Source organism: Amblyomma mixtum, chromosome 3 (assembly GCF_055824585.1).
Source record: "Amblyomma mixtum isolate Tamu chromosome 3, ASM5582458v1, whole genome shotgun sequence".
NCBI classification, from domain to species: domain Eukaryota; kingdom Metazoa; phylum Arthropoda; class Arachnida; order Ixodida; family Ixodidae; genus Amblyomma; species Amblyomma mixtum.
This window is the reverse complement of record NC_143014.1, coordinates 203,474,810-203,499,031: the sequence shown is the minus strand read 5'-3', so window position 1 is coordinate 203,499,031 and position 24,222 is coordinate 203,474,810. Positions and strand designations below refer to the sequence as shown.

The 24,222-nt window shown below is 46.9% G+C and overlaps 1 protein-coding gene across 1 annotated transcript in view; it reads right to left on the bottom strand.

Moving 5' to 3' along the window:
• Positions 1 to 11,241: 11,241 nt before the first annotated feature.
• The window catches only part of LOC149353343 (annexin A4-like), a 29,338-nt gene continuing 16,357 nt past the window's right edge, over positions 11,242 to 24,222 (bottom strand). Inside the window, exons 7-10 of the mRNA XM_089577327.1 lie at positions 19,340 to 19,529; positions 16,357 to 16,415; positions 15,206 to 15,328; positions 11,242 to 11,298 (exon numbers count right to left, since the gene is read on the bottom strand). Coding sequence (XP_089433453.1) covers positions 11,242 to 11,298; positions 15,206 to 15,328; positions 16,357 to 16,415; positions 19,340 to 19,529 — 429 coding nt within the window. The remainder of the gene's footprint in view (positions 11,299 to 15,205; positions 15,329 to 16,356; positions 16,416 to 19,339; positions 19,530 to 24,222) is intronic.

Genomic DNA, 24,222 nt, shown 5'->3' with positions numbered 1-24,222 from the left:
TCAGCATCGTTTCTATAATTCATCACGGCGACCTTGAAGAAGAGCTCTTCGGTCCCTATAGGCTGTTGTGACTACCCTAGAATCCGGGAGAGGGGCTGTCTAGCTTCTCATCAAATATGTACAATTGCCTAAGGACATTCACTGAATATATGTGGTCACAGAAATTGAAACCGAGAAACATACAGGGTGTTTCACCTAAGACTTTACACCATTCTTAAAACGAGGCTTTTTGAGTTAGAAGATCGGTTTTTTCGGCATAGCATCGTCAGTGGTCTAGTACATCAGAATACAGCTAAGACATGCTAACTAGCAGGCTGGTTAAAATATTGAATAGTTAACTTCATAACTATTAGTCAGAGGTCCCTTAATTATTGGTAGGCGTGTACTATCCCACCGTAAGTAATATCCATATCAGTTTTTAGAATTTCAAAAACGCGGTTAACCTCAGCTCTGTGGTCCAGACAATTTTGCCTATTTCGACGAGCTACTTGCACTGGAAAGGTTGCCTTGCCTGGAAGTTTCTAAAAAGCGCATGTATTTTGGCGCGATGTAGCCAAGATTTCTTTGGCCACATCGCCGAAGGTAAAAGAGTTTTGCAAATTCTAAAAACTGATATTGATATTGCTTGCGGTGGCCTACACTCCTCTCAATAATTAAGGAGCGTAACAGCGATAGTTAAAAACAATCCCGACGATTATGTTACTATCTAATGGGAATTTGAGCGCAGCTCATCAGCTTTTTCAGCTTTTCGATAGATTAAAGCAAAGAAGTCGAGCAAGACATGTATGTACAATTACAGACAACTTCTTATTTTTCACACATATTCCTTCTTCAAGAAACACTCCACTAACAGTTCTTGATTGTCATGAAGCAAGCTTTAAGGACGGAGAAATAGATGGATATATGCTCGACTTGCTGCACCAATGCCTGGTTCTCAAAGACGAGGTCAGCGCAAGTGTTTCGCGTGGTTGTCACAGCTGTGGGAGCCGTTACGAGCGAGAGGAACGGGATGTTATCCCGCATAAGTGGTAAGAAATTCTCGCTTGTCTTTATTATTACATTAAAGTCCCCATCTACTCTGCCACCCTGGCAGGTGGCAGCGTTTCTGGCACAACGTTGTCAATGTCAAAGCATGCAGCGCACATCTGTCACTACCGCCACGTAGCTTAAAGCACGATTGAGGTGTCCACTGTTCCAAGAGGGCAGTTATGCGCCTTCCCTCTGGTTCAGGTGTCCACCGAGATGTGTAAGACAGATAATGCGCATTTCCTTTCCTCAAAAAAATACCGGAGACACTTCGGTAATTCTAAAGTGTGCTTGGCGAAAGCCGTGTAGTCAACCCACTGCCGCTTCCCCGACCCTCTTCGCACGGAATCACTGGGCGGCTTCGGAGCCGCGCAGTCATGCGTCTCACTCACTCGACTCCAACGAGACGTCTGGCGAAGGAGCGGCGGTGTAGCTGCCACCGCCGACGCGCGTGCGCTCGTTCTACCGCTACTGTGTGACATAACGGTTGCTATGCAGAGCTGCGCCCCTCACTGGCGCGCGCCGGTTGCTAAGAAGGTGAGGAGGCCGCGCTTTTACTTTCTCCTTTCCAAGTTCCCCCTCTCCATTGCTTTCGCAGCTTAAAGGGTGTTCACTGCTGGTTACAACAGGCAACGGCGACGACAACAACAACGGCAACGCCGCGAAACGCAGAAACGGGCGCCTAAGAGCTGCGCTGTAAAACTTAGCTATTCAATATTAGTTAACCAGCTGGCTAGTTAGCACATCTTAGCTGCATAAAAACTGATAAAAACTGTTACATGACGCGGGCTCAAAGCCGGTAAATTATAAAAAAAAAATGCCACTCCAATTCTTTTTGTTTTCGATCTTCGCCATTGGCTGAAGCGCCGCTACGCCTCACTTACGGCCAGGATCAGTCATTCGGCGCGGCGGACAAGAACACTGGAATAGAATTGCGAGAAAAGAGTTGTTATTTTATATACACCCAGAAAGCAAGAGTGGATGAATAATCGGAATTTCTGCGTATGCTACCAGCCAACATATCGATATAAAAATACTAAAAAAATTGAGTTCGGGCACGTCATACGCAACCGCCGTCTGCTGTCGCGTAGCTCACATGAAGGCTGGTGCAATATAACAATCCTTTTGTTTCGATTCTATTCTGTTCTTGTCATCCGTCCCGCCGATGGTCATGTCCAAGTGACAACTGGCTTGGGACGACGCTTGAGCCAATACCGAAGGGCGAAAAGAATAGGCATCAAATAAAATCGCTATAAAATAGGTGTTATATTCAGACACACCAGGCCTAATCCTTGTCGAAGAAGAACGACCCTGGCTCTCAAGAGTTCTCTCATTGCCCGTACCCTTTCTACTGGTGCTTTCTTTTGCAGAACTCGTGCTTCTCAATTTCCCCTCTATTTTGAGCCAACTTGCTTCTGAGCGACTATCGAGCGCTTATTCCTTCCTTACCCTGTTCGTTGCCCCACGCTCATTTCTCGCCGACTCGTCTTCCCTCAGATTCATGAGCCGTCCTTTTCACGAGTACGGGCAATTTGCGCAAAGTTTTAGTTGTGCCCATTAACTGTCTCGAAGGTTTTCGATTTCCAGACGCTGTGACTTTCGAGAAACCAGTCGAGATACTGCGGTTTTTTAATTGTTCGCCATTTCTGCGCAGCGACCGGAATAAAGTGACACCCAAACACTAGTCATGCAGCTAGGAGATGGGCATGCTAAACAGGCCCAGATATGTGCTGGGCTTACTATTCGATGCCTAGTAGTGCCTAAGATTCATCTAGCCTCCGGCACGTACTGTATCCGGATAACTTCATTGTAGCATCAATTGCCCTCTACTCCTGCAACTTTTTTTTTCTCATGAGCAATGTCTTGCATTATTCTTCCACGACACTGAATAGAAGTGTGTTTGTGAGCCGCATTGATTGGTAATTTTCTTTGAACAAATATAACCCGAACGGCAGGCGCAGTGTCCCAGTGGTTATGGTGCTCTGCTGCTCACCCGAAAGATGCGGGTTCGATCTCGGCCGCGGTGGTCGCATTTCGATGGCGGAGAAATGCTAGAGGCCAGTGTACTGTGTGATATCAGTGCAGGTTAAAGAACCCCAGGTAGCCGAAGTTATCCGTAGCCCTCCACTACGACATCTAACATGAGTCGCTTTAGGACGTTAAACCCGATTAACCCCAATCGAAATGTAACCTCACGCAAGCCTTGCATACGCATGGGAGCCGATGCTAATCGACGCTGCAAAGTGAAAACAAATCTGTAGAGAGTAGACAGCCTAGCATAAATTTGTTTTCATATAGAAATTTGTGAAACCAAAAGTTGCGCCTCCCGGAAAATTATTACACAGAGATATAGGGTACAAAGAGCTTGTAATTTTCAACCCGTCTGCATACTTGCATCATTTAATAAATTTATGGAGTTATATCAGGGCCAGCTTTGATCAAAGGCTTCCTTCACTTCCGAAATACCACCTCCAGTTGCGAAATACCAAATAAGAATCATCCTCAGTCATTAGTTATTGAAAATTATTTGCCTTAGGATTAAATAGATAATTAAGTCGAAGTTGCTAACAACTGTAAATTCGGTTTTCGCTCGGGAAGTTAGAATAGTCTAGCTTTGCTTCGCCTAAGTGACTACAATAAACATTCACTGGACATTATACAATTTGTTGGCTCTGTATTTTTAGACTTTGCTACAGCTTTCGACACGATTATTCACAATACCTTTTTGCAAAACTTCAAGCATATGCCATAACTGGTCCCTCACTAAACTGTTTACTTGACAGACAAAATGCGGTGTTCGAGGAGGGTTCATTTTCTGAATTTTAAATCACTAACCAGGTGTCCCCCAAAGACCGATTCTGTCGCTGTAAAACTAAATTTGATTTTTCAGTCATCATAAGCTCATAGATCGCATGCATTTATTATCGCTAGGTTATACTTTCATTTACACTAGTGACAGCGTTAAATTCCGTGGTATTCGACTTGATTAAAATTTCACCTTAATATCAACCAGTTCCAAAAAAAAAACTGCTTACGGAACCTGTGCACTAATAAAAGCTCGTCCTTTTTTCAGTTCCTCCGCGCTGTTATCACTTTATTGTGCATGTATTCACACGCACATTAATTATAGCATTTTGGCATGGGGCAACTTACCTGTATCATTGTCATTTGCACTCGACCCAACACATTCGAAATCGGGCTATGCGCGTCATTATCAGCAGTTCATATATTTCCATTGCTATTATAATATCTTGCACATAAGTTGGTTTCGGTACAATCTAGCAATCATATTTTATAGGTTAATCGACAACAAACATTATTTTCAATTTATGGGCAATATGTTTTTTGCAGAATATAACTTCACTAGGCTTGTAGCTTACAAAAGTTTTTGCTACCCGAAGTTTTTATTAATTCCGGAAAACGGAGTTCTCATTTCAGCTGTACTTTATTGTGAAATAATCTACCCCTGAGTTTAAAATCACACGAGTCCTTGTCTATGTTTAAGTCAACTTTGACCATTTTTCTTTACAGCAGAAGACAACAGTTTTCTGTATTGGCGATTATCACGAACTCTAGGTGGCGCCGCAGTCGAGCCAAGATAGCAATTGTAAAGAAGACTCCGTCTGTGATCAGCTGGACGCATTGACGAGTTTTCTTCATTGCATCGTTGATTCAAGTTGTTTTCATTTAAGGGGAGCGCCTAGTTTTAGCTAAACGCTTCATATTAGTCGTTGTAAAACAGAACCGGTGACAAACTGTAGATCGTCGACTAGAGTCAAAACACGTCTGCCGCCCAAGTAGAACCACACTCTTTCGTTACCTGCCTCCTACCCGTTTTCAACGGCGTCAAGATCGCCAGCGCTGAGTGTTCCTACACGGCGGGAAAGTCAGGAAAATTCTAGCTCGTCTGTGGTTTACTGTTGCATTGTTGAGGTAAGCAGAGCTTTGCGAAATCCTTGCATAACGCCGAAAGCTAAAATGGTTCGCGATGCTTTCGCTTTCGACCGTCATGTGCTTGGGTTTAAATTCAGCAAGCTGAACCACAGTAGCATTTACGCGTGGCCGTCAGTTCAGTTCAGCAACCAATGTCCTGGTATGTACAGGTATGAAAAATATGAGTGGGGAACACAGTTGGAGCATTCATTTATTGATTACTCCGTTATCATTTGTGACAAGCGCAGTTTTTCTCTCTCTTTAACTAGTTTTCGTCTGCGCCTACAATATCCCAATGTCGTTGTGCAATTTAGTAGAGAAATAACCAAGAAATTTGCAATTTTCTGCGTGAAGTTTGTTCCCTCTCATATTTTTCATACCTGTACATTCGTGAGGAGACTTGTTTAGAGTTCTGGAGAGGCGTGCTGCCGAATAAATCGTATAGCGCGCAAGTGCTGTATGGAGGGCGATGTGCTCCTTTCTTGCTTTTATTTTTATGCAGCTTCACTCTAGGTCGAGCACAGGTTGCGAAACGCAGTACCTACTGTAAAATTTCGCTTCGATTTCTCTGCAGAGGGTCGCTCGAGCCTTCCGATACAAGCCTTCTCTAGTCTGTACGTCGTGACGTGAACTCGATAGCATCGACTCGGGATACGCTGTCGGAGGCGCGATGGCGCGGGTATACCGCAGGTATCTTCGCTTTGCAGTTCTACTTTGCGGACCGTGAAACACCACTGTATAGAATTAGCAGACACAAATATAAAGATAAAAAATGCAGAGAGGAAAAAATAAAATGGGACGCTTTAGTTGAAACTTGGGTTACTACCAGGTACAATTTTGCGAGCAATGCGCTTGCATCGGCAGCAAGCACAGCGACAAGCCACACTTATCACCCTAGTAGTTCAATTAATTGACGTTAATGAACTCATCCCTCATATACTAAATTAATTCTTATTCTAATCCTTAAGGTTTTCCTGGTTAAGATGTCCTCGCGGCTGTCATAGAGGGAGAGGGAATGGAATTCACCTTAGTTTGAAGCAAGAATTTGGAAGCTAAAGCACGTTCTTTCCACCGTATACCGAAATCTCAAGCATGCCGGATAGCTTTTAAAGCGCTAAGGACCTTCTTTACAGAATACTATACAGTTGCAAAGTACGCGTGACTTTGTCCAACAGAATTAATGCCAATCTAAATGCGCGTACGTACGAAAACCAGCGTAATAGAGTATCTCCCTTGGATGAACGCCTGTAATCTCTGATTGCTTTGCTCATTTATAGTACGCCAAATGTCCTAAAAAAAATTAAGCAAATAAGAATGTCTTGCGACCGCTGACGCCATACGCACCTTCAGGGTGTTGCCGGCAGTAATAAACAAAGTGCCTGGTGCTCAACTTCAAACGCCTTGACGCTCAATTCCACAGGACGCCGTCAATGCTGTAGTACTCATCACAGCTATTATACTAGAGACGCCTTAGGAGTGGAAGTTTTCGGTTAGCTTAAAAGCAGCTTTATTTTTCTTTTTCCCTGGTTTTTTCACATCTTTTCTTATTGTTTTCCTCGCCCAGATCTTTTTAATAGTGTGAAAGCGCAACGGCGTTGATTTTCAGTAGTTGTGAGGGCTGCCAGACTGTTCCCCAGAGCGTGCCACATTAGCCGACCCTCTTCGCGCTGCCCCCAGGCACAGCTGTTTCGTGGATATGCCACCGTTTCTCACAGACAGTCGATAATTTTTCTGCGCAGCCCACGCGCGGGTGTTTTACCCTGAAAGAAAGCGAAACGGATAAGTGCCTTGGAGGGCATAGTGGGTAGTATTTGCCTTCAATCATACACACATCAACAAAAAGACAGATTACTCGAGAGACCTATCTATGAGAGCTGAGCACCCCTCCGAACGACCATTTTTTCCCCTTTTTATGCAATATTATTAAAGGCCCCATAGAGACAAAATGCGCCATCGGTCTTAGAATTCGCCCACTGGCTCGAGTGAAGTGGTGTGTCTAGACAGGAGCATTCCCAAAAGCTGGTGGGAAGAGACGCCACCACGTCGGCAGTGACGTCCCTTCCAGTAGCTGCTAAAGCTATGACACTGTCAACACGTAAATGAATTAGATATCCCTCTGAATTAACTTTTTCTCCATTTCTGCCTAGTAGCTTTCTGCGCTCAAGACGATTCCCCTCGACTAGAGGTAAGCAGTATGCCTCTAAATAATGAAGATATTTCGCCCTGTTGCGAGTGGCCGCCGCCAAGGACGTTATGTGCCCGGCTATCACGGTTAGTGAACCGTTCTTTCGTGCGCGATTCTCTGTAGTTATCATGACCAGGTTTTCTGGTGTCAGCTGCAGCTTCGACCTTCGACTTCAGGGCTAAAAAACCATCAGACAGGGTATAACAGTCCGAAGAGTAAAGAATGAATCGACTAACGAGTCGTGCTGTTAGCAATGGGAAAGGGCTTAGCTAGAGCTCATAAGCATACGCAACACCTCGCGCTATCAGCCGGCACCTTTACTGTAACGCCGTGTGTGTGTGTGTGTGTGTGTGTGTGTGTGTGTGTGTGTGTGTGTGTGTGTGTGTGTGTGTGTGTGTGTGTGTGTGTGTGTGTGTGTGTGTGTGTGTGTGTGTGTGTGTGTGTGTGTGTGTGTGTGTGTGTGTGTGTGTGTGTGTGTGTGTGTGTGTGTGTGTGTGTGTGTGTGTGTGTGTGTGTGTGTGTGTGTGTGTGTGTGTGTGTGTGTGTGTGTGTGTGTGTGTGTGTGTGTGTGTGTGTGTGTGTGTGTGTGTGTGTGTGTGTGTGTGTGTGTGTGTGTGTGTGTGTGTGTGTGTGTGTGTGTGTGTGTGTGTGTGTGTGTGTGTGTGTGTGTGTGTGTGTGTGTGTGTGTGTGTGTGTGTGTGTGTGTGTGTGTGTGTGTGTGTGTGTGTGTGTGTGTGTGTGTGTGTGTGTGTGTGTGTGTGTGTGTGTGTGTGTGTGTGTGTGTGTGTGTGTGTGTGTGTGTGTGTGTGTGTGTGTGTGTGTGTGTGTGTGTGTGTGTGTGTGTGTGTGTGTGTGTGTGTGTGTGTGTGTGTGTGTGTGTGTGTGTGTGTGTGTGTGTGTGTGTGTGTGTGTGTGTGTGTGTGTGTGTGTGTGTGTGTGTGTGTGTGTGTGTGTGTGTGTGTGTGTGTGTGTGTGTGTGTGTGTGTGTGTGTGTGTGTGTGTGTGTGTGTGTGTGTGTGTGTGTGTGTGTGTGTGTGTGTGTGTGTGTGTGTGTGTGTGTGTGTGTGTGTGTGTGTGTGTGTGTGTGTGTGTGTGTGTGTGTGTGTGTGTGTGTGTGTGTGTGTGTGTGTGTGTGTGTGTGTGTGTGTGTGTGTGTGTGTGTGTGTGTGTGTGTGTGTGTGTGTGTGTGTGTGTGTGTGTGTGTGTGTGTGTGTGTGTGTGTGTGTGTGTGTGTGTGTGTGTGTGTGTGTGTGTGTGTGTGTGTGTGTGTGTGTGTGTGTGTGTGTGTGTGTGTGTGTGTGTGTGTGTGTGTGTGTGTGTGTGTGTGTGTGTGTGTGTGTGTGTGTGTGTGTGTGTGTGTGTGTGTGTGTGTGTGTGTGTGTGTGTGTGTGTGTGTGTGTGTGTGTGTGTGTGTGTGTGTGTGTGTGTGTGTGTGTGTGTGTGTGTGTGTGTGTGTGTGTGTGTGTGTGTGTGTGTGTGTGTGTGTGTGTGTGTGTGTGTGTGTGTGTGTGTGTGTGTGTGTGTGTGTGTGTGTGTGTGTGTGTGTGTGTGTGTGTGTGTGTGTGTGTGTGTGTGTGTGTGTGTGTGTGTGTGTGTGTGTGTGTGTGTGTGTGTGTGTGTGTGTGTGTGTGTGTGTGTGTGTGTGTGTGTGTGTGTGTGTGTGTGTGTGTGTGTGTGTGTGTGTGTGTGTGTGTGTGTGTGTGTGTGTGTGTGTGTGTGTGTGTGTGTGTGTGTGTGTGTGTGTGTGTGTGTGTGTGTGTTTGGTTTGGTTTGGTTTGGTTTGGTTTGGTTTGGTTTGGTTTAACGTCCCAAAGCGACTAAGGCTATGAGAGACGTCGTAGTGGAGGGCTCCGGAAATTTCGACCACCTGGGGTTCTTTAACGTGCACTGACAACGCACAGTACACGGGCCTCTAGAATTTCTCCTCCAAAGAAATTCTAGCCGCCGCGGCCGGGATCGAACCCGCGTCTTTTGGGTCAGCAGCCGAGCACCATAACCGCTGACCCACCGCGGCGGCGTGTGTGTGTGTGTGTGTGTGTGTGTGTGTGTGTGTGTGTGTGTGTGTGTGTGTGTGTGTGTGTGTGTGTGTGTGTGTGTGTGTGCGCGCGCGTGTGTGCGTGTGTGCGTGTGTATGTGTGTGTGTGTGTGTGTGTGTGTGTGTGTAGCGCCATCAGGCAGCACCCACTAAAACCACTCCCGTCCTCTTCCTCCTCCTCGCAATGTATGCCATAGCCCCAACAGATGCGTGTTCGCCAAATGCAGCCGGTACAGCCAGCGATGACAGAGCCGCCCACCGGCAGGTAGCAGCCACCGTTAAGGCTGGTTATAAATATTCATTCAGAACGACGGCTTGACATCGCTGCTAAGGCGCAGTGCATTAGAGGCACGTGTTGCGCATGGAAGGTCGGCCGTTCGACTCCGCTCTCTGTACTGTAATTTTATTGTTTTTTTTATTTCATTTTTAAATTTTTTTCCCTTTTAGGTCGCAAATCGTGATGCTTAGTGGCATATAACGCCGTTTAAGATTTTTCAAAACATTTTCTGCATACTTTTACACAGATTATTCACAGCGCTGGAATATCAGTTTTGAATTTAAACTAAATATTACATGGTTAGTAACAATAGGTTGGTATAGACTTTTAAGCATTATTTAGGGAATAATTATCCCTTTTAGGTAAGTCGCTGTGACAATCTTCAGTCACCGTGATCAATTCACCGTGGTTTCAAGCCTTGTGGCTGTACAGGCTGCAGTTGGCGAATACGCCCAACAGATAGCGCGCGACGGCAGCGCCTCCCGCTCGTCTCGTTCGGGCGTGATTCCTGCGCGATTCCCGCGTGATTCCTGCGAGGACGCAGGAATCACGCGGTGAGCGGCGAGCAACGCAGCGCACGTCCAAGGCGCGTTCACCACGAAGCTTGCGGCTTGCTGCCCGTTCGTTTGGCGCGGAAGCTGTGCTGGCGTTCGTGGCATCGGGTTTTGTTGAGAACGATGTGCCGACGAACGCTATCGCATCCTACCTTCAGGGCGGAGCTTCAGTGTCCTCTCCAATTTTTTTACCATTTCGAGCGGACAATATACTAGTTCAGTGTGCGAAGTTTAATACACTTATCTTCTGTAGTTCTTTTTTATCTCCTTTTCGATTTGCAGATTCCCGTAATACTTCCTCACGATCTTCAAACTGGAAAGGCGATTAAAAGCGACCTAATGAAGGCGAGTTGATTAAATTTCCCACACTGCGCTAGCATATTGTCCGCCTCAAGTGGTAAGTATTGATGCTGTGCCCCCCGATGCATAGCATATATTCGTGCCCAAAATATACTAACTTTGCTGTATTTAAAAGGCTGCCGATGAAATACAATTCAACAAACGCACATTCTGAGGCCACACGATACTAGTGTAGAAGGGGGTTGTGGCTCAGCAGAACCTAGGTCGCTTTGTAACGTCCAGCAAAGGTTCAGGCCAAGTGACTCAGGCCAACTAGATAAACATTTATTCTAAAAGTAGGCCAGACGAAATAGTCATAGCAATGGTAAAATGTTTTAGGAGAATCCCCCACGGTTGAGTCATAAACTGGTGGAGTCATAAACTGTCATAAGTGACGTAGTTTCCTCAGAATTGTATATGAAGTAGGTCATATCAACTAAACTACCGACTTCGTCATTTGCAATACCACTCTCTTGTGCAGTTGATAATGCAGTTACAGTACAGTGGTGTGCATCGATTGACAAAATGTACAGTTGCGGACAACAGTAAAGGTAGCTCGCAGTTGGCTAATTGAAATTGGCAGCTGTGGTATGCGTATGCTGCTAGTGAACACGTGCGCTTTCTCATGGATAAACAGTGCTTCTTCATTTTCGCTCAGAAAAGCGTGATTGCACTTAAAAGGGAACATCATGCTCCGTTTACTTATGTCCGCATCTGTACATTAAGCTTTCGAATGATCCCTGCATTGTACTGTTTGAACAAGAAAAACGCGCAAGTTTTCTCGCGAACATAGCCTAAAATGGAGCATTCGCTCAGCCGGAGTGGCATCCCCCCTCCCCATCGCCTTAAACGAGTATTTAAAAACGTTGGTCACATGTACTCACTTTCGCCATCAATTTCCGTGAATGAGGGCAAGCAGGGCTTTCCTGTAGTCGCCCGAGGTGTCACTCTGCATGCAAAACACACCGTGTGCGTCAGACAGCAGGGAGCTGTTACTTACCTCTGACAGACCTGACGTTATTTATGTAAGCAGCCTCGCTACAACAGCAGGGTCTCATTCCTTTTCTCTCTCTCCCTTCCTTAGACGCACTATTTGTACCGCGACGGCAACACCAATCCCGAAGCAGTGTTGCTGCCAGGCCAAAAAAGCCAGTAAAGCAAACAAGTAAACTAATAGGCATTGTTTTTGGAGTTTCTTACGCTGCCTCAGACCAAAAGCTTGGGCTTCGCTCTTCCGTTAAACAGCCTGCTAGTTTGCACGTCTTGGCTGTATTCTGATGTACTACAGCACTGATAATGCTATGCAAAAAAAAAAAAGAGGTAGAGCACCGGACGCGTAATTCGGAGGTCGTGGGTTCGGATCCCACCGGCGGCATGTGGTTGTTTTTTCTTCTGCTTTTCTAATCAATTAGCTTTAAGCGACAACATATTCAGCAATATTCTTACTTGATCAGCACCACAAAAAAAATAAATTAATTACAAAAAATCCCTTGTGCTCCTTGGTTTCTGTGGCTGTTGGCTTCTCACATATTTATAACGAGTCCCTCATTCCCCTTCCCTTGTTTGCTTAATTGCTTAGCGAGGGCCTCGGTTCTGGCAGCCTTGACGCCATAGGAAGCATAAGAGGGTTCTCACACAGCTCCCACCCTCGCCGTTCGATGGCGTTCTACGTCACACCAGCGGTAACTCAGGACGTTCCACGTCCGCCGCTTACGAACGTGGGTGGCGCTGATGAACACTCTCAAGGTTAGGTTATTTGTAAACATAAATACCCCCGAAAGCAGAAGGTTTGACAGCCGTCGCCGTAGCTCAGAGGTAGAGCACCGGACGCGTAATTCGGAGGTCGTGGGTTCGGATCCCACCGGCGGCATGTGGTTGTTTTTCTTCTGCTTTTCTAATCAATTGGCTTTAAGCGACAACATATTCAGTAATATTCTTACTTGATCAGCACCATAAAAAATAAATTAATTAAAAAAATCTCTTGTGCTCCTTGGTTTCTGTGGCTGTTGGCTTCTCTCATATTCACTCTATAATGTGTCACAGTTGAATTCACTGGCCACTGGCTTTGCATACGTCAGCCTTTTTTTTTATTTACGGCAGCATCGAAGCCACCTATTAATTGAAAGTTCACGGTTATTTCCGCAAATGATCGAGCCCTCGGGACCATCGGTCATCTTCAGGTATGAAAAATGCTCAAGTCAAAAAAAGCTCTGCATTCCTCACACCCAGTCCAACGCCCTGTCAACAAGTTAGCTTGAGTCGGCACGCTAATCCGAACATAATAAAAAGACGACATTGAAAGCTTCTGCGACTATTATCCGGGGCGCTTCGCCTAAGGGGCGTTTCACATGCATGCGATTCTCGCCTGCGACGCTGCGAATTCTGTCGGTCTGCGACTGGGGAGGGCCGTCGGTCTAGCCGCAGACGGCCTGCGACCAAGTTCCGTCCGGTTGGAATTCAGTCGCAGAGTCTGTGTGTTCGCTCTGCGACTGACCAATGGGCAGCGCCGAGACGGCGCGTGACGTGACGTCACGTGGGAGCGGTTGCCGCGGCCGGACTCGGCGCGCGCGCCTCGAGACCGGCCGTGGCAACAGCTCCCACGTGACGTCACGTCACGCGCCGTCTCGGCGTGGGGTCACGTGGGAGCTGTTCCCGCGGAGTAAGCAAAACTGTTTATTCTAATCAAAACATATGAAATATTGCCTTGCATCTAAAAACACGCTGGTGATAACATCATCAACACATTCCGTGCAGCGTTTCTGTCGCGTTTAATCGTGGGTTGTTTATGCGAACATCGAGCAACCCTGCGTGTCCCTCCGACCGAATTCGCTGGGTACGCGTTGCCTGTGAAAGCACTGTGCGTTATCGCACTGCGGCGTCACCGACTAGGCCGACTATTTTCGTTCTAGTCGGAGCATGTGAAACGGCCCTAAGACTTCCCACAATTTTTAAAAATACGCTTTTTAAGTAAGAAGAGCGCTTTTTTTTTTTTGCATAGCATTGTCAGTGCTGTAGTACATCAGAATACAGCCAAGACGTGCAAACTAGCAGGCTGGTGAACTGATATTGAATAGTTAACTTTTTAACTATTGTTGTTAGGATCCTTAATTATTAAGAGGAGTGTAGCCCACCCTAAGCAATATCCATATCAGTTTTTAGAATTTCGAAAACGCGGTTACTCTCAGCACTGTGGCCGAGTAAATTTTGGCTACATCGCACCAAACTACATGCGATTTCGAGAAGCTTGCAGGCAAAACAACCTTTCCAGTGGATGTAACTCGTCGAAATAGCCAAAATTTGTTCGGCCACAGCGCCGAGGGTAACCGCATTTTCGAACTTCTAGAAACTGATATGGATATTACTTAAGGTGGGCTACACCATTAGTCTAACATTATTAGCTAAAAAGTTAATTATTCCACATAGTCAACTAGCCAGCTAGTTAACACGTCTTAGCAGTAGTCTGATTTACTACACCGCTGACAATGCTATGCCGAAAAAAGCACTCTCCTAACTCAAAAAGTCTGTTTTGAAAAACTGTATAAAGTCTTAGGTGAAACACTGTATATTATACCCCTTACATGCTGCGGAATTACCGGTCCTGTTACGGGCTTTTTTTTTTCTGTTTACTTTGATCCTAACTGTTCATGAAGCGACGTATCCACGCTTGTCTGCTTCTAAAGTCTGGTAACTGTGCTTTCAGTCGGCGCATCGACGGGCAATATTCGGCGCCAATTTCTTTCCCTGCTTCTTTTACAGCATTGTGCCTGGATATACGGGTTGCACGGACGTGCGTTCTGCACTACTGCCGTGTTGCAGCATGGGCAATTGCAGGCGCTGAACCAAAAATACGGGGGTTTTTGTTCCCGAATAATCAATATTTATTGATGTAAATGACAACGTGCATCACTTTGTTAACTGCGCATGCGCGAACGCGTCAGCGTTTCAATTTAATCTAGTGAAAACAATTGCGATTACATGAGAAGCACATTAGATGGCAAGGATACCGCTTAATAATAATATTAACCGTAATAATGATAATATTAATGGTTGCTAGGAAAGAAACGATGCTGCAATTGTCTCACTCGGGGTGGACACCTGAACGCCCCTGATGGGTAAGGGGATGAAGGAGGGGGTGAAAGAAGGGAGAAAGATTCACCGTGTTGAAGGTCTTCGGGTTAATTTCGTCACCCTGGGGTTCTCTAACGTGAAATGACACCGTAGAACAAACGGTCGTCTCGTATTTAGCTTCCATCAAACCTCGGCCGCAGCGACCGCATTTCGTTGGAAGTAAAACGCAAAAGACGCCCGTACGCATGCAGTGCCCGTTAATGAACCCCCGGTGATCGGAAAGTCACCACTTGCACGCTCAAGCGGCTGCCGGCCGCATGACACGATTGACCGAGTTCAAGTGCAACGCAGACTTGAGCCAGAAAAACCACCAGGAATGGTACCACGGACAAGTCGCATCTTCCGTCTTCCGGTGCTTACTGTGATCTCAAAAGTGGTTGTACGTTGCTGCGCTCGTCTAGTCAAGAACCCTCCCCTTAAGTCATTCATAGTTACGCACAGTTACTTGTTACGATTCACCAGTCTTGCATGGCCCATGTGGACACTGTCAGCACCTTTGCCCTCCACACACATGCTCCAAAGGTCAAACGGTAATTAACCGCACTATTTCTGAACAACAGAAGTATGCGACAGGAAAAGGTCGCCGTACTATCTGTTTCACCACGATTGCCTGATCCGTTCGTGCCGTCCTCACAGCGAACGCGCAGGCCATTTCTGGCTACTTTGATGCTCAGCTCAAGGCCATGCGCTAGTTGCCAGTGAGTGGTTTGTGTCTTCTGCGCTCCTACCTGAATGAAGTTGTCCAGTGGTGTCTTGTAAGTCTTGGAAAACTCTTCCTTGATTTGGACCATATCGACTTCGCACCTGGATACGATTATCCTAACTACGGCTTTGTCTGAAGTTCCCATTCCCTGCAACGTAAAATCGCAAGCCAGGTGTTGAGTTTGCGCCAATATGAGCTGCTAAACCTGACTCGAATTGAGTGCAGCCATCGACAACATAAGAGGTGGCGCCGGCTATCATTTCACAGCGGACCATGTGATCAGCTTGCTTTCTGGTACAAAGAAAACAGGTAATAATGCTCTGCAAAGGGGCCCTAATGCCCTGCCTCCTGCGTTAAGCTGAGCACAACCCATTGCCCCCGTTAACCACCTACACTCCAGCCGACTGCCTCTCCATGAGAAGCTGCTCTGCCTAGCTCTAGCCTGAGCGGTCAGCGAAGGATCCGCATGATAGCAGAAGCTGTCGGAGTACTGCACTAAGGACCCCGATCCCGAGGACCGGTCCCCCAGTCACCGTCATGAAAATAAAAACTGTTCACCACCAAGCTTTAAAAGAACAGATGCATTGTAAAACTAGCGCAGTAAAGCGGGCAACGGTCTTGGGTTCATGGAACCCGCAACTGCAGCAACGGTGGGGCCGGATGTGGTGAGTGCGACAGTGCTCTCCCTGGTAGATCAAGACAAAGGTCAGTAGCAAGTGCTTTCAAGGCAGGGAAAATTTGCAGGTCTGGCTGGCGTGAAGGAAGAGCATTGAAGAAGTTATACTTATGAGCGCCGATGCCAACCTTGGGCTACGTGTTTTGTGCATGCATGCCGGCTAAACAGCAGTGCTATCTCACAGAGGCTTGTAGAGGTTGACTGCACATTAGTTTTATCCACCTATTGGTGTCAGTGTCGTTACGTCGCCTGAACGTTTAACTTGCAGGGGCAGAAGAAAACAGCAGAAAGTCAGCAGATTATACGCGTTGATTTTGAATTTCCCCCAGGTTCACAGTGGCCAACCATGGCAATTTTTCTCGCAGGTTTTTTACCCCTCATGTATAGCGGCGAGCGTAAGAAGGCAGAACCACCATCATGCGCCTTATCCACGGAACGTAAATAGACGCAGCTGATTAACGAAGAATACCCTGCATTTTGCGCGATGGAAGTTCACTCACCTTCATGCTCTTGTAGAGCTTTTCGGCAAAGTAGAACGGGATGTTGTACACGCATTTTACTGCAGAGAAGAGAACAGCGTTAAGCAACGTTTACACTACGTCGCGTAATTGGCTAAACTCAGCGAGAGCTGAGCTGCATGCGCGCATTGTAGATCTTTTTTTCGGCTTCGAGCGACGTTTGCCAGCTCCACCACTGATAGAATTAAGGGTACCGCTTCCTAATAGGAGAGCTGATTGCCCCGGCATTGCGAGTTTCCCTTCCCACCGAGCTTTCGCACTCGCCCGCGGACGGCCGACGCGTGCGCCTCGAAGGGCGTCGCATACACAGCTAAACAAGCACATTAGGAAGTGTTCAGCCCTAGACTCTTCAGTGTCTTCGTCCGATAAACGACCGCCACCACACCTCCCCCTAAAAAAAAAAGAAAAAACCAAGCCGTATGAGCTCTCCTAGAAAGTAGTAATTTTGCTCTGTTCAGCGCTCCACGCGGTTTACTATACGACTCTGGCGTAGTTTTAGTTTCTCGGCCTACGTCGTCTACTATTGTGAAAGTGCACAACAGCTGATTTTTATTCTTTTTTTTTTTTGCGCTTCGCTCGGTTTGTTGCCTGCACTCGCCTAGTGTTATCGCTCACCGCTTTGTTTACTCAGTTCACTTCGAGATGTTGAGTTGCGCGTCGTCGTTTAGTTATGGCCGCGCACCGCCTACTCTTCTGGCGTCAGTCAGAGGACGACAGCTCTTCTTCGCACAAGGAACTATACACAACCAGTTTAGACTGCCAAGCGGAAGCGGACGGCGACGCGACGACGATCGAAGAGACAGAAATACCATCCGACCTATCTTTAACTTTTTGCATCGAGTTTTGTCCCTTTTTTTCTCATTTTGAAGCACAAATAACCCACCTCAGGGCCATGTTTCCTACAAAAAAAAAAAGTCGACCTTCAAAGGTTTAAGACAGATGGTGTCTTCGCACTACCAAGGCATTTTCGGTTGGAGTGACTCGGGATTTGTTGACGTCACACAAAGTTTGTCATCATGCCGTTTTGCTCGATGCTAGAACATCCACCAGTGGTGCTGCTTTTATTTTGGGTTCATTGGTTGCGGGTTTATTTTTGGTGAATTCGAGGGATCAAAATCGGGTGCAATTTATTTAGATAAAATATGGGGAGAATCGGACTATTCCGGAAAATTTTTGATGATTCAGGGTTTTTTTCATGTTATTTTTTCGAGCAGAAAAAAATAGTACTACAGCATGTTTTCTTACGGGACATAAAGCGCCATTTTTGTTGCTTATTACTTTCAGAAAGATCTTAAAATGGCAGCGTACTGCAGGAGACTGCTCACTAAGTCAGGTGCGTTTTCTTTTCACCTAATTTATTGCACTTATTTTATCGTGTACATTACAATCCCACTGCGTAGTACATTCACGACTTTGTTAGGCCTACCTACCTCTGTGCACTGCGAAAACACTGGATCTCACAGCTGCCATTTGTAACACGCAACCACCGCGGAACGAAATGCGGTTGTAGGCCCGCCTTAACGCTAGGCAGCGGTCAAACTTAGTTCTCGCAAGTCCTGGCTAGGAAGCCTCGTCCTAGCAACGCTGGATCCTGCTACCATTTTCTCGCATCTCTACTCTTTTAGAGCAGCTATTACAGCATTCGAGCTAAAAGGCCATAAGCAGATAAAGGCGCAACGCGCACCTTTATTTACCAACATGTATACTCTTAGAGCAGCCATCACAGTTTTCGGCGGCCAGAGCACATCTACGGGATAACAAAACGCCGAAATTTGTTCAAGTATATGCAGGCTTGTGCAACTATCTGCAACAATCAACCAAACCATAGACTTAAGTGAAGCAACAGCATATAAATGCAAACTCGATTCCGCCCCCTTCGCATCAGCTGATCTGCACCATTTTCATTTCCTTTTTCTGCTTAGATTGTTCTGAGGTTGTCAATTTAATCATTTAATTCTGCCACCGTGGTTCCTTTGAAAGAGGCTAAGCTATGATGCTTTTCTTTTCGGTGTTTATTATTTCTCGCCGTCCTCGCTAGAGGTCGCAGGCATCAGTTGTTCCCATGGTTTCTACCTCTTCAGGAACGCGTTTTCACACCAAGCCGCTGCATAGTAATTTTGAGTTGACCACTTACTGCTTCACCCTCGGTACGGCGAACCTCTCTATGGAGTAGATTCCAATGGTGTAGGTGTAGATTTCAATGAAAAGAGTAGTTAACGCGCTAGCATAACCACTTGAGCGCTGCCATTCAAAGAAAGCTATATACAGCTATTCAGCTTTACTTTGTGGCTGCATGGCTGCACTCAGTTGGGCATGCTAATCAGTAATTGCTCCCTTCATTGCGCTCAGTTTTGCTCACATAAACCAGATAATTTTTCTGATATTTAGCCGTTTTGCTGCCCCCCCCCCCCCCCCCCCCCCCCAAAAAAAAAGGCCCCCAACAGCATCGAGCAATTCAGCCTCCACTTAAAATATCGCGGTGTACCGGCTTTAGTTAACATTAATTATCCTCGACGTTTTTCGGTGTGACAAAAAATTGTGTGCCACTAAGAGCACGAAAAGTATTCGGCGTCTACTTCAAATATCGCTGTGTAAGGGCTTTTGTTGACCTTAGTTATCCTTGACGTTTTCCGGTGCCAGCTGGTTTCGAGACAGCTTTTTTAATGCGTCCTATGCAGAAAGCTTTCCAAGCCGAGAGCCATCCTATGGTGCGAAATATGTGACGGGGTTACGAAGGCGAATGATCAAGAACTCTTCCGCAGTGCTCTTCGCATAAAACAAGCCATGCCGGCCCCGTTGACACGCCATCTGAGTACAGATTAGTGACTGCGTGCCTTGCTGTGAAATACACTGCCTGTTCTAACGAACCTTCTTTTATGGAAAAAAAAAAAACAATATCACACAGAGCCACTGCACAAGGGGTACAGAACGCCGCCCCTGTTCGGGAACAGCAATGTTGACCCACCGATAGCGAGAAATCCTTTTCGCAGGTCCCCGCTCATCTCTCTCGTGATGGCTTCGATGATGGTGTGGTTTGTCAGGCCGTTGTACTCACGAAACACAAGCAGCAGTTGCTCGTAGCTTTGACTGGCCAGGATCTGCTGGAACACGGACTCGTCAGTTCCCCAGCGCTGAACGCCGGCCTGCTGCAAATGCTGCAAGAAAGCGCGAGACAGGGTTGTGATGTATATGCATCGTATACAGTGACCCAGGCACAAGGAACGGCAGTTCTGAAAGCGGCAGCAGACTTCATTGTTGACATACTGTGTATGAGTAAAACGCTGAGTACGTGTGTCCGGTTTTTAAGCGAGGATTTACGCAAGAGTAGCCGGCCAAAGTAACCCGAAGGAGATTTGCAGGGACGACACAACATGCGTAAGTAGAGTTTGACACCGAGACAAATTGGTATCGACAGAGAGACGTCCGCTTCAAAAATCTCAGCGTACTTGGGAGAGGGGGAACTTGTCAAAGATGCATTATCCTGGACGACAGGCAGTGCTCTAACTCACAGAAAAGATGGTTTATTGTTTATGGGGATTAAACGTCCCAAAGCAGCTCAGGCTATGAGGGACGCCGTAGTGAAAGGCTCCGGAAATTTCGACCACCTGGATAGATGGCGCATTCCTGCTCTCATAGGCAACTGGCCAGGCAATGCCAGCATTAATACCATGCCACAAAGTTTGCACGCACTTCGTGAGCAGCTCACGTCACTAGAGATGCAAGCTGTGGTGCACACATCTCCGAGGTTTTGGACATTTGTGAATGAGTACTAGCGAATGGACTTTGAGGCAGTCGCACTAAATTAACCGTGACTTACCACTAACATCAGGATATTGTGAGAATTGATCTAGCGGTCGTCAATGCCTGAATCGCATGTTGTAGAAATGTTGCAGGTGCTGGTAGAAATATTGAAGGTAGGTATGAGGATAGGAAAAAGGGGCCTCTTGGTACAACAATGGCGTTGTCGATTCCATGAACATGGCCCGAACTACAAACATGACACATGCGCCGACATATTAGTGCGAATGGAGGCGTCTCCAATAGGCTGGAATAAACACGATGCCGCGCACACGTAAAAAAAAAATCCCCAAGGCCCTCTTCTGCGCTCTGAAAACGAAGCAGGCAATAGTTGGCTTGTACCCGTCCTAACGCGTCAAGCCCCTCAGACATCGAACGCGGCAACACGACTTTAACTCCTCAAGCCAGCTTCATCGAACGGCAGAAAGCTGGGCTAAAATAGTATTTCACTGCGTTTCAAGCTCTTTTACATCAAAAACTCTTGACGACGCTTTTCTGAAGGGCTTTACTGCGACAGAAAGCATTCGTTTACCTCGACCTGCTCATGACAACGTCGTCAATGACATGAGCCACGGGTTAAGCCAACATGGCGAAAAATTGCATTACGTCGCGAAAGTGTATGTGGTCGTCAGGTATACACAGGAGATCTTCCCTCTTTCTGCGTTTTATAGAGAAATGAGAGGTGCGTAGCACAGCAAAATGATCAACGCTGAACTGTAATGTCACAAGATGCTGTGGCACAGCTGTCGTCAGGATGGGGTAACATATGGTAGTACGGCCCGCAGAAATGCATGCAAACAAGTTTTCAATACGTTTTCAGTCTTCGCAGTTTGTGTTTGAGGTCTTCCTTTTTTTTAACCAAAATCTGAGTGCCTCCTAGAGCATAATGTGAAAGCTTGGAAGCGTGGACCGTTATTTCAAAGCCGATGTACTTCGAAAATTCCGCAGTATGAGAGTGCAGGATTTACCCCGGGTAGGGGTACCATGTGGGACCGCGGCCCATAGAAGCAGAGGTAAAGGAACTTTCGATAGTAAATTCCTAATATCGCAGCAAACCTAAGAAAGCGCACGCTAACAGCTGGCGAGTACTTTTAAGAACATGCAAACGTATGCAACGTTATTTCGAAATTGACATCTCTTTAAAGCCTCGCGATAAACGTGTGCTGTGATGCCGGACTACCCCTCAGACCGTCCAATGCCCCGACTTCAAGGTGTTTCTCCGAATTGGACAAGCGTCTGGTGTAGTCCCTCACGCTGCCGTGTGCGCTACATTTGCTTTCAAATGTTGTGGTTCAAATTAGACAAATTAGACATCCTAGACAATTCTACACGGAACGCAGTTCACAAAGCGACCGCGCACCGTAGCTACTGCAGCAGACGACGGCACCGCTGATACCCTCGGCTGCCTCCAACGTCCGCGAGCGCCCCTAGCGACTAGCGGTAGCCTAGTCTTTTGCGCATCCGCCTCGCATGCGGGAGGTGCAGGGTTCGATCCACAGTTCCGCCGGGCACCCACCGATGAAACAATGGGTGCAATCTTTCACCTGCCTGGCGTTCGGCTCCTTTCGGAAGAAATGCTTGGGAAATAGGTCTTTTACCCCACCTTGAGTATAAGAAACCACCTTGTGTCATGGCGCGCTTTGGCCACAGATAACCTTGGGCCATAAAAATTCATCATCAACATGTCTGTACAGACGGTGTTGTTCTGTTGCTCGTTATATTGTCACGGCTTGACGTACAGGCCGGCGGCGAGAACGGGTGAAGACAGGGAGCACAGAAAAACAGGGAGGTCCACCAGCAGCAACGTCGTCGTCGGCGCGCGGCAAAACACTCCTCGTCTTTATCTTCCACTCGCGACAATATAGAAGACAGACGATGCACTTTGCCTCTTGAAGTGAGACAACCGGATCGGTACCGCAGGCCCGGTATAATCTCGCGTTACTTTGACATCTGCATTGCATTGGTTTCCAACAATGCGTGGAGAGCGTGGAGGGCATAGATTGCTGACATGTTCCCCTCTCCCCCCCTTCCCCCCTACCTCTTCCTGCTTGCACGCTGTCTGTCGCAGAGAAAACAGGATTTGTTTTTAAAGCATACCATATACAGCTGTGACTGTAAATAAAAGAACCGACCACAGCTGACGAGAAAAATACTGGGGCAAGTGCGATATTCAGCAATGGAGTACTTACCTGTGCGCTCAATGGTGGATTTCAATGAATGAATGAATTGTAACAGATGGTTTATTTATAGGGCTCGATGGCATGAACATCAAAGATGGTCTCTCAGCGCGCTGTTCCCCGAACCAAGAGACTCACTGCCTCCTGCTCGTCGTTGTCCGCTAGTCCCATAGGGCTGCAGCTGGGCCACTTTCATCTCTGCAATCACCCCCCGAGCAAAGACGGAGTCATCTTGGCGACTCAAAGGAAGGAAAAGGCTTGTAATGCGGCTTCAGGCGGTGAGCGCGAACACTCTCGAATCCGCAGCGCCGAAGATCGGCAGAAGGCATGACGGGCACGACGACGTAGTTAATAGGAGAGCATTACAAAGAGCGCGAAAAAGACGAAGACGGAATAAACATGACAACACGAGCGCTGCACTGCTTGTTTCGTCTTCGTCTTTTTCGAGATGTTTACAATGCATAACAGTAACCAACTCTATCAGCTTTCTGTTCTTCTGACAGGAGAGGTTTGCTCAATCCTGTGGTACGGGCCTTGGCTCCTGGAACAAGTGTGGATGTACTGCAGGAACCCCCAGCCAAACAAGACAGCCGGGTCGGAAGGGGGTAACCAGGTCGAGATTTTCGGTAACCATTTTCACCCGTTAGGGAGGTAGTTGCGGCAGTATAAAAGGTTATCCCGTATGGCAAAATCTGGCTCTTGTCGACGCAGGGCTCGTGGTGCAGGTTGCGACGAAGGCTGAGACAGACCAGCGAGAAAGGAGGCGATCCAGAGATCGTTCCGCTCTTCAGATATCATGAGGCTGAGAGGAAGATAAAAAAAGATAACTTCCGAGGATGAAGGGTTGTAGGAGCTGGTCGTGGGTAGGATAGGAGAGGGAGACAGAGCATCCGCGTCGGCATACTTCCATCCGGAGCGGTAGATAACACGGTTGCACGGATGTCCAATTTTTGAAGGCGCAAAGCCCAGCGAGCGAGGTGGCCTGAGGGAGCCTTCTGTGATGATAACCAGAACAGCGCGTGATGGACTCTAACGACGTGGAACGGTCGACCGTACAAGTTGGAATGAAATTTGTGAAGTTCCCAGAATATGGCCAAGCGCTCTTTTACCGAGACAGTGTAGTTGGTCTGTGCTCTTGTGTGAGCTCGACTGGCGCATGCGACGACGTATTCATCAATCCTGGTTCTACGTTGGGCGAGCACTGCGCCGAGGCCGATACCACTAGCATTTGTGTGCACCTCATTGGGAACACTGGGGTGAAAATGGCGCAGTATTGGCGGAGAGATGAGTAGAGCTCGCAGGGTGGTGAAGGCTTTGTCGCACTCGGAAGACCATACGTACTTCCTACATAATTTTAGTGCATTCAAGAATACAACATGTCTTTAAAATACAATTTAAATAGCTCACCGTATATTCCAAACGTATTAGTTTTTGCTAACGGAGAGGTTTTTTTTTTTTTCGAAAGGTAGTAATACATAGTGCGTTTCACTGTATTTCATATAGTCTAATGCAGTGCTATAATAGCTCGAGAGCGCCACTTTTGAAGCTGGGTGTTATCTGGCCAGGCGGATATCTTGTTAAAGCCTATCTGTCAATATTATTCAATAATTGAAATGTTCTCATTGGCCTTTGATTTCCTTCTTTTAGGCCATGTCGGTTTTGAATGAATGCATATCAAGGCCACTGTCGCTTTTACTTGATAGTGACGCCGGCCGGATGCATCCCAAAGCATGATTAAGCATGGTAAGCCGCCATCACGTACGTTATCCATGCAGATATCAAATGGCTTTGTTAACGTACTCGATATTTATGTACAGCCTTTCGTTTTTAAAGATAATAGTTGCGCTCCGTTCGTGCCATGTTCACAAACAAC